The following is an 11423-nucleotide window of genomic DNA, read 5'->3' on the forward strand; positions in this document are numbered from 1 at the left end:
ACATTTTTGCAGGTCACAACCATAAAACAAAAATCATTTGTAGTTTCCGGTTTATTGGACTTTTCTGTTAGCTCAATAAACGGGTAGTAAACTATCTTATTCATTTGCGATAATACCAATGTGTTTTCATGTTATTATGGTGAAATGTGTTTTCCCTTTGCTGAAATCTGCTGTTCATTTCTACATCTAAACTTCATCTCACTTGCATGTGTCGTGTTAGTTCCAATTTGTGTGTGCTTTGTTATTGATTGACGCTTATCTTTTTTTACTGTGTTTTAAATTTTTCTACCAAAAAAAAGTCAGTGAACAGAGAGAGTGAATTTGAGTGTAAAAGATAAGTTACGAATTAGCATTAGCATTAGTAGAGGCATTTGATGCAAGAAAGCAAGCTTATGCAGCATCAGCCAAAAAAAAAAAAAAAAAACCCACTTCCACTTCACCCCTCTGTTCGTTCAAAATACCTGTCTAGCTGAGCCTTAAACTTATTTAGGCTATCAACCTCCACGATAAGGGATGGAAGTCTGTTCCACCAACCAACCACCCACTGGCTAAAGGCAAATTTCCGCACGTATATCCTACATTTGTCTTTCCTCAATTTGAATTTATGCCCTCTCAGGTGATTATTCTGAGCTAGAGGAAGAATCCCATCAGCATTGAGCATGCTCAAACCATTCAAGGCTTTATACACCTCTATCAGATCACCTCACTGGTGCCTAGTCTCCAGACACTGTAATTTGCAAAACTTAAGCCTTTCTTCATAAGAGCACCCCTTTGTTCCATTCACTAATCTTGTTGCCCTTCTCTGTACTCGTTCCAGCAGCTCTACATCCTTCTTGAAATGAGGCCTCCAGACCTGTATACAGTACTCTAGGTGTGGCCTGACCATTGCCTTATACAATGGAATAATCACCTCCTTATCCCTGCTGGAAAAATTCCTGTATATCATTGACAATACTCCATGAGCTACTCTTGCAGCCCGTCTGCACTGCTCAGAGAACTTCATATCTGCCTGCACAACCACCCCCAAGTCCCTTTCATTCACTACCACTGTCAGTCATTATAGAAACGTATGATAAATTAAACTTAGGCAATATGTCTCAAAGGGAAGCAGCAGGAAAATTAGGAGTGCCTCAGTCCTTTTTATAAAAATTGTTAAAAAGGATGCATGAAGGGAAATACCAAACAGTAGATAAAGCTTGTTTGTTTGGTTCAAAAAGGCCAGCTCATGTAATGTGCCAATCAGTCGTAGCATTCTTCTTCAAAAGGCTAATGATTTTGCTGAAAAACTACACAAAGAGTTTAAGGCGATGGATGGATGGCTGACAAGATGGAAGGAGAGGCATAATATTGTTTACAAAAAAAATTCACGGAGAAAAACAGGATTCCGATGGCTCTGCAGCTAATACCTGGTTGAAAACCTCTTGGCAAACTGTGTATAATCCTGAAAACATTTTTAATACAGATGAAACAGGGTTGTACTACAGGGCTACCCCAGACCACTGCATGATTTTTAAAAATTCCTCTGCATCTGCAGGAAAGAAGATCAAGGGCAGGATTACAGTTCTTTTAACATGCAACATGATGGGAATAATCAAGATGAAGCCATTATTCGCAAGAGTAAATCGCCTAGATGTTTTAAAGGAGTGAAACAGCTGCCTGTTGAATTTGCCAATAATACCAATGCTTGGATGACAGCTTCTTTATTTGAAGATTATCTTTGTAAATGGGATTTGAAATTGGATAAGAAAAACAAAAAAATTGCATTGGTTTTGGACAACTGCCCAGCTCATCCAAAGATGACTTTCAAAAACATTGAATTAGTTTTTCTACCTTCAAATACCACATCACTGATTCAACCTCTCGACTAGGAATAATAAAAATCTTTTAAGACCTTTTATAGATCGGATATGAGGCGAAGAATCATCCAGTCTATAGATGAAGGTTTGGGAACATCATCTGATATCACACAGCAGATAACTGTTCTAGATGCACTTCATATGACAATGAGTGGCTGGAATGAAGTTTCCGAAACATGCATTAGCAACTATTTCAAAAAAAAAAAAAAAATGTGGATTACTTATTCATGATGGGCAACTAAGTCACGATACTGATCACATTGAAAAGCCTGAAGACATGGGTGAACAGGAGTTTAATGATTGGGTGGACATAGACGGTGATCTACAAGTTACTACAGTTTTAACAGATGAAGAAATTGCCCAGTCTGTTACTGATAATTTCGCCAAGGAGGAAAATGAAGATGAATCCGAACGAATTCCAGTTACAAAATGGCAAACTCGTGAAGCTCTAGCTGTTCTGAGGAGAGGGTTGGAAGAAACTGGTGCAAGTGATCTTGAATATAGACTGTTATACAATATTGAAAAATCTATATAAAAAGACTTTGTAGTGATAATTTAAAGCAATCTAAAATAAGTGACTATTTTAAAGTATAAATTTATTTTTATTTTGATAACCTGTGGATAAATTTATTTTTATTTTGTTCGGAACATAAAAATCGGAATATTCTTTAGATTTTTGCATATCATTTAACTGGTAATAAACCATTGGTAACAAAGTGTAAATTTGTGCTTTCTATCTTTATTTTTATAGCCTCTGGATATTTGTCGATTTTCACTTATTATAATCAAAATTCAATTTGCAAACGTGATCACTATAACCGGTGCTTACTGTATATTCCTCCCTCCACTTTTTCTTTATCTAATGAATGATTGAATAGTCAAACTAATAGAACAAACTTATCCATGAAAAGGTCAAAATGTTCCTCATTCATTTCACAAATATATGTGATCTCAGTTCCGATATCAGTGATGTTCGCTTATACCTGCGATCTGTCAAGTTCCACTTTCTGAACAGTGAATAGAAGAGACAACTGAGATGAAATATCAGTTGCCCCATCCATCCACTGTATAATTTCTTTCACTTCAAAGATGGTACTGTGCATATGTCCATACTGGTATTCCTTGTCGGACTTTCTAACTCAGAATCTCCTCTTTTTGATGTAATCTCTCTACCCAGTCTGTCAAATTCATCTGTTGCCTCTATCATTCTTCCAACCACTAATCACTTGGAACTCTGACTTCCTTTCTTTGAAACCTGACTATCTCCAGTCTAACTTTCCAAATGGTACAGTAATTTTCTTTGGTGATTTTAATGTTCACAACTCTAGTTGGCCTCAGTGTTCTAGTTGCATGAACCCAGCTAGTTGAGGTGACAAAGCTTGTGTGACACCCCCTTGTGTAAAGATATTTTATTACAGTGCAACATTCAATTTTTCTATTTATGTAGGCTTGAATTTCAGTGACCTAAAAAGGAAGAAAATTGTAAGTTATAAACTGTAACTTTCGTTCATATGAAAGTTCAAATTATTGGGGTTGGGAGAACAAGTGTACAAAAAATATATCTTCTTTCTGTGAGAGTTTAGAAACTTATGAAACAGTCCCGATATTTGTAGTTAAGCTACAATTTGGAATGAAGTAAAGCAAAGTATAGCCATATATGCATGGCAAATGCTGTTAAATGATTGACATATTTCATATCAATTTAGATGAAATTGGAGACACTGTCAATTTGGGGAAAAGGCTATTAATTTAGGGATATAAGTGGCTAAAATATGAAGATGAGGCTGGATGTCATATGATAACAGAAGAAATAGCAATGGGAAGTATCTGTAGATAAAGAGGAAAGTGAAGAAGAAAATAAAGAGAAAGTTAAATCACACAAAGCTAGTAGTTGCCTTGAGCCTCTCATTAAATTTCCTAGTTCTGACAGGGAACCCAAAAGATTTTTATGCCAGTATAAGAGAAATGAAGAATAACATTATGAAATGGCAGACTGGTATGACATCTTGAGTTCTAACTTTTTAGAATTTTTGAATAGTATGATGTCACAATCATACTTCCTGTAGTTACTACTGCAGTATGATTGCAACAATACAAGTATTTGTCATATGACTGCAACAATACAAATATTTGTCAACAATTTCTTTTTTCGTCTCCCATTTTCATTACATTTCTACTGAGTCGGGTACCTCAGTCAACACTGTTTTCCACAAACATTTAAATACGTTGCAATCACAAGTATACATCTCCTACTTTAGTTATCATAAATCCATTGCATCTTGTCTTCCAGAAATTATGGAAATTTGTGAATGATCAATAAAATATTTGCGACACCAAAGCTCTTATTTCATAATCAATATATACAAATCAAAATACCTAAAAAAAAAAAAAAAAAAAAAAAAAAAAAAAGTGAGGATGTTTCACATAAAAACTTGGCACATGTGCCACTTTTTTATTCTTCTTTTTTTTACAACTAGGGAAATATAATGGATAAATTTTTTTCATGATAAATTTTTAATATTGCAAATAAAAAATATGAAATATTTCCCAAATCACAAATAACATAAGCTATCACAAAATATTCTACAATATAAAAACTTTTGAAAGTATAAACCAGAGCTGTGGTGCTTAATACATTCTACGTTGATTTCAATATTTGTAGAAGAATAAGAGAAATTTACCTCAATATGATATGTAGAACACTTTCATATGATACTCTCCAGAAATTAAAATGAATATAACACAGCAAAATGATTACAGTAAAAAATAAATTGAAAACAAAAAAAAACTAATTGAACATAATTAAAAATTTAATTTAAAAATTTAAAAAAAGTTCAATGTAAATCGATTTTCCTTCTTGAAGCTGACAATGCTTTTTGACCATATGTTATGATCACAGGAATGAAAAAGTTTGACCGTACTGCCCTCATCTCATTAATTGTCTTTGGTTTTTACTTTTTGGAGAAGAATAGGATGAGCGAACTGTACTCCTTGTTCGTGATTACACTCTCCTTCTATTGTAGGCTCCAACAAAATGGCAGACATTTGTAGATTTGTTAAATTATATGAAATACTGTACCACCATGCAAAAATTAGCATATTAATTTCATAACCAACTTTAATATCTCTATAACACAGTGTACTGAATGTGCTGGATGCAGGAATTAAAATTTTTTTCTTTTATGTAAACCCCAAACACGAGAGGTATTAGAAACTATAGTACTTAGTACTATGCTTGGGTTGGAGGTTGAGAAGACGAAAGAAGATATTTGTTGATATTGGACTTGAACTTCTGTAGACTGTAATTTTCAGGAAATACGTATGAAGGAAGGTTGTTCCAGAAAATGCCAGTTGAATGAATAAACGAGGAAGATTAAAAGTTGGTTCTGCGAGTTTGAAGTTGGACAGTAAACGGATTTGTATACAATAAAGATTAAAGATGTCGGCTGGTGGCGGCACGTGTTTGGACTGTTTTGAAAGAGCGAGTGGGAATTATAGAAGCCAATTCAGAAGAACAGTGCCCATGGAAGTATCTGTAGAAGAAGCATGCAGCAGAAACAGTACGTCTAAGAGATACAGTGAGTGGAGAGATTCTGTTAGAGATGAATCATTAATTAACCTAACTGCCCCATTCTAAACTGAATCAAGAAGCCTGAAAGAGGTTTTGGGGGCACCACCCCAGATGTGGGAACAATATTCCATGGTAGGGGCTGATTTACGATTTGTAAAGCATGAACAGCTGTTTGAAAGAAAAGTAACGACGAGAGCAAAAGAGAAAACCAAGTTTTTTAGATGTAGAGGAAGCAATATTTGTAATGTGCTTCTGCCAAGAGAGATTAGAAGTCAGGGTAATCCCCAAAAGAGATATATCATTTTGCCTAGAAATCGGAGTGTCACCAAAGATAAGCATAGGAGCAGAAGAATCCTTTTTGCGAGATACAAGACAAGACAAGAAGGGTTGAAATTAACTAAGTTGTCTTTGCCCCATTGGAGAATTACCTGAAGATCGGCATTTAAGGAATTGGTAGCAGATTTTCGAGAAGTTGAAGCTGATCGAGCAGAGCAAGGTTTCTTAAAATGGAAAGTGGAATGTATTGTGCTATCATCGGCAAAACTATGAATAGGATTTCCAGTCAATGGAAGGTCATTAATATACAAGAGGAAAAGAGTGGGGGGAAAGAACTGAACCTTGAGGGACACAGGCATTAGTGGCAAAGTTAGAAGACAGAGAGCCATCTACCACCACCCTCAGTGAGCGATAGAGAGAAAACTGGATAACCAATTACAAAAAACAGTTGGCAAACCACAAGATGGAAACTTGTTTAGAAGACCTTTATGCCAAACACGATCGAAAACCTTTGAGATGTCAAGAGCAACTGCTTGTGTTTCACCGAACTTTTTGATTGAAGTAGTCCATAAATGGGTAACATAAGCCAAAATATCACCAGTGGATCAACACTGACGGAATCCATACTGGTGACCTTTGACTAGACAGAAGGTTTCTAGGTAGTTTAAAAGTTGACGGTTAATTGATTTTTCCATTACTTTAGAAAGAATAGAAGTAATTGCAATGGGACGATAATTGGATGGAAGGGATTTGTCACCCTTTTTAGGAACTGGCTGGATATGAGCAAATTTCCAAGCAGAAGTAAAAACACCTTTGGAATAAGAAAGTGAAAAAAGGCGACAAAGAACAAGAGTAAGTTCAGGAGCACAGGTTTTGAGAACAAGTGGAGAAATACCATCGGGAACTGGAGCTTTCTTAGCATCAAGATTCGTTAAAATCCTTCTGACATCCTTTTGACGGAAGACCACAGGAGGCATTGAATGGAGTGTGTTGGGAATGGTGGGAGGTGTTTTACCAAAATCATTAATACATGAGTTGGAAGAAATATGGGATGTTAGCAGGTCAGCTTTATCCTTGGCTGAAGTGACAACAGAACCATCTGGTTTGGACAGAGGTGGTAGCAGAGATAGGCAAAACTTGCAGCCAATAGCTTTGGCAAGAGACCAGAATGTTCGGCTACCATTAGGGCAAGAAGCAAGTTTTCTACTCTTAGCCTGTCTGCTTGTCTACTCTTAGCTTGTTGCGAGCTTTGGTGTAGGCAGAAAATGAAACTGAAGAATTAGAAACAAGCCAATTATGATATGCAATGTTCTTCTCTTTGAATAGCCTTAGCACATTTATTGGAAAACCAAGTTTAGATAAAGGACTAAATTTTAAAGTGGAGTATGGGATAAAGGATTCTATTCCTGCAAGAATAATTTCACTGACATGATCTGAGCAAACAACATCAGAAGTTTTGAAACAGTAATCCGACCAAGGAAAAGAAGAAAAGAAATCTTGCATGTCATCCCATTTTTCATTCTTGTAATTTCAAACAATACGAGATTGGGAATAGCCATGAGATAAAGGCTCCATTGGAGAAGAGCAAATCGCCAAGTGGTGCCTAAAGGAACTCTCACTTCGACCGTGTACTTAGAAGGGTTGTTTGTGAGAAAAAGATCAAGCGTGTTGGCTGTATGGTTAGGATTGTCCGGTATTCTTGTAGGTAAATGAACAATATGTGCAAGGTCATTAGTAATAGTAAAAGCCTCAGCATCTCGACCAGCTGGAGTTGTGAACATTAAAATCACCAAGGAAAATTACCTCACTGTTAGGAAAGTTGGACTGGAGAATGTCAAGTTGCAAAGAGAGGAAGTCAAAGAGCTCCAAGTGATTAGTGGAGTTGGGAGAACGGTAGAGACAACAGATGAATTTGACACAATGGGGTAGAGAGATTTTAAGCCAGAGAAGATCGAAAAGACGAGATTCCAAATTACCAAGTCTCTGACAGGGAATATCGGAACGGACATATGCAGAAGTACCACCTTTGACGCGAAAGGAATCATACAGCGAGTAGTTTCGGCAACTGAGATGAGCAGTAGTTGAATCAACCGATAACTGAGATTCTGTCATTAAAAGTACACAGGGTTTGGCAGACTGCAAGTGGAAATGGACATAGTTGAGATTAGAATTGAGACCACGTATATTTGTGAAATGAATTAGTAAGTGTTTGGGAGGTTTAGATCTTTTTGTAGATAAGCTTACTCTATTAGTTTCACAATTCATGGTGTATGCAAGAGTAAGAAAAAGTGGGTGGGACATACTGTATGAAGTAATGAAATTTTTGGATATGGCGTACACATGGTGAGAATTTACCCAGATCCTTGCCATTACGTGGCCTCGAAAATGCCCCCCCCCCCCGCATACACACTACTCGGACTCCCTCCAGTCACTATCTGGCAGAGTAGAGGTAGCAAGATTATAGACTAGCTCAAGAGTGGCCTACTTAATTTGTGATGTGATCTTCTTTTTTCCTTCAAAACGTGCCGCGATCTACCATCTCAAAAATTACATTACACAAGGTGCACAAATCGAGGGATGACTATATATAAATTCGTCGTGATCGACCGTTGGCCACCTCTGCACTAGCTGATCCAGAAGTCTCCTAGAGAGTTACCAATAGGTTCGGTCCTGTGTACTAACTACTGGCCAGCCTGCGAACACTGTCAAGCTGTACCCTCGAAATTTAAGGAAGATTGGATCTCGCCACAATGTTCATCATAACCTCAAAAGTCATCAATCATACTGCATGATGGAAGAGATGGGCAAGGGTTGACTTGAACTTAGCTGTGGAGACTAAACATGGGTTCCACCACTTCAAGCCTCCAATAAGCAAAGTGGTGGCATTGCATCAGTTGATGAGTCATCTACCACCTAGTACTGCCTGGTAACACAGAGGGGCGGCATTCCTCCATGTGGTGTGGGCGCCACACCTTGACCCCTGCTTACGTTGGTTCACACCTGGATGGTCACCCATCATGTGCTTATGCATGGAGGTTATACCCAGGATTACTAACAATCCCACCGTCGTGAAGGTGCAAGCAGAGGATTTGGCTGTCACAGACCTTCCGGACTTCGCTGAAATTGGATCCACTTGACTTGGGTGTCACCCGTATATCAGTTCCGTCAGCATTTTAGACTCCCAGGTAGCAAGTACAGCTTGTCTGGCATATCTGAGAGAATGTCTGCGACAACCTCAAGGACCAAATGTAGGCTCCAACCATACTGCCTTTTTGACCATATGTTATGATCACAGGAATGAATGTTTGACCGTACTGCTCTCATCTCGTCTTTGGTTTTTACCTTTTGGAGAAGAATAGGATGATCGAACTGTACTCCTTTTTTGTGATTACACTCTCCTTCTACTGTAGGCTCCAACAAAATGGCAGACATTAGTAAATTTGTTAAATTATATGAAATAGTGTACTATGCAAAAATTAGCATATTAATTTCATAGCCAATTTTTATATCTCTATAACACAGTGTACTGAATGTGCTGGGTGCAGGAATTAAAATTTCTTGCACCCGGTATGTTTAATACACTAAATTAATTTGTTAATTGTACCTTAAATGTGATGGGTGCAGGATAATATAATTAATGTGTTACAGAGGTATTAAAATGAGGTAATAAGGTATCAAATTAACTTGCTAATTTTGCATGTGTAGCAAATTTCATAATTTAAGAATCTAATACCCCATATGATGCATTTTACTTGCTATATTAATTAAAGGGTTACTAAAATTTGCACAACTACTATATGGATTTAGCTAGATGATAAAAACAAGAATGTATTTTTGTAGTTATTTATATATGAATATAGATCTTTACTAAAAATTCCTTTTATGGTAAAATAAATAGTGCAACAGTGTTTTCAATTGACACTGCTATAAATTCACTGACAGTGAAAATAAGATGAGCCATGCTGTGTTAAAATATAAATAAAAGACCAAATAATTTAATATTATATGGTCTTTAGTCTTTAATTAAGATTGAGGCCATGTTACAATTATTAAAGGTGATCATTTCACTCATTCTAGTCACACACCATTTGCAAATGGCCCAAGTGATACATCAAGTGATATTTTAGCAAGGATTGGAGAAGGAAGATTTGATTTGATGTCTGGCAACTGGGTAAATATTACACCTCTAGCAAAGGTAAGCTTTCGTGATTAAGAATTGCTAACGGTTTAAAAATTTAGCATGGAGAATTAGTCTCGTAGTAATGAAGCAGTGATTTCATTTTCTTTCAGTGCAGTTCAAATTTGCATGAAGAGACCAATTGTGATGTTAATGTTAAAATAATATACAATACACAGCATAGTAAAAATTATCCTACCCTAAAATATTAGACTACTTTATCTGAGTTCTGGTGTACAATGGGAAAGGGTAAAGGTAAGAAATTAATGTCAGAACAAAAGATCTTTATTTAATGCAGAATGCCAGCACTTATCAGCTAAAAGTATTTCTCTCTGCCCTCTGGAAAAAATGCAAGTTCAACACATTTTGCATATTTGGCATTGTCAAAAAAGTGCTCAATATCTTTATAACCCTTTTAGGGGTGCATCCACAGATCTGTTTTTCATGTATTGGCTCTGAGGAGTACAGTAAACTGTCGAAATAATGGCACCACAAATAATGGCACATCGAGATTGGATGTTTACATATAGAGCAGATGTCATGTAGGGCCCAAAAAAAGAAAAGTGCAAAGTCACGTGATTACTTTTTTTTGTTTAAATTCACCATTTTGAAAGTGAATTCTGTACTAATATCATGGATTATAGCGCTGTTACACTACCTCCTAAAATTAATAAACCCCTCATACAGGGAAGAAAAGAAGATAATTAAGAACATTAAAGCTTAGTCTTAGTGACAAACTTGATATAATAATAGAAAATATAATGGGCGTAAGTAGGAATGTATTAATGGCAAAATATAACATTGGATTGTCATGTTTGTTTTTTATGTGCTGTTAATAAAATTGCATTCTTAATCTCTCTATTTCTTATTTAGCCTCATTTTTGTATTAAATATATAAAAAATAAAACTTTCTAGATACAGAAAATCGAAATAATGGCATCTTGTGAATCCGAGAAGGTGCCATTATTCTGAAAGTCTACTGTATATACTTAGATCTGTAATTTGAAGGTCACTTCAGACAGTGTGGTCATTAATTTATGAATTGTCTTGAAATTTTTCCAGTACATACCATCTGTGTTTCCAATAGGTTGTAAGCATGAAAGGATAGCTTTGAAAATCAGAGGAGGAGGAAGAATCATACTTGTTGACTTTGGTTGTCTAATTTGTGCTTACAGAAGCCAAATTTCTACAATTTCTCTGAAACTTGAGTCCAGAAGTTGATAAAATAAATAGATATAGAGGATATTGTTGCAGAAAAAAAAAAAGGAAATTAATTTTTAATTTTTTTAACAAATTTTCTGTAAAAAATTGTGATATTAATTATCTTCCATTGTTGGGCAATTAAGTTAAAATAACAAATAAATATTTTAAAGCATTTATATAAAAAAATAAAAAACTTACTCCACAGAGGCTGCCACTATCTGAAATTTACTGTGAGAGGCTGACTACATTCAGCAAACTCACTTGTGAAAGGGTTAAGGAGCAGTCCCCCCCCCCCACAGTCTGGCTTAACTGTTCCCAACATAACCACTGTGAGTTAGGT

The 11423-nt window shown here is 36.1% G+C and overlaps 1 protein-coding gene across 2 annotated transcripts in view; it reads left to right on the forward strand.

Moving 5' to 3' along the window:
- The window catches only part of S6kII (Ribosomal protein S6 kinase II), a 297018-nt gene that overhangs the window by 255393 nt on the left and 30202 nt on the right, over positions 1–11423 (forward strand). For both annotated transcript variants that reach the window (XM_090379290.1, XM_090379291.1), the window contains one exon: positions 9781–9898. In XM_090379290.1, coding sequence (XP_090235416.1) covers positions 9781–9898 — 118 coding nt within the window. The remainder of the gene's footprint in view (positions 1–9780; positions 9899–11423) is intronic.

The sequence above is a fragment of the Mastigoproctus giganteus genome, chromosome 8 (genome assembly GCF_048544385.1).
Source record: "Mastigoproctus giganteus isolate SK-2022 chromosome 8, ASM4854438v1, whole genome shotgun sequence".
Classification (NCBI taxonomy): Eukaryota; Metazoa; Arthropoda; class Arachnida; order Uropygi; family Thelyphonidae; genus Mastigoproctus; species Mastigoproctus giganteus.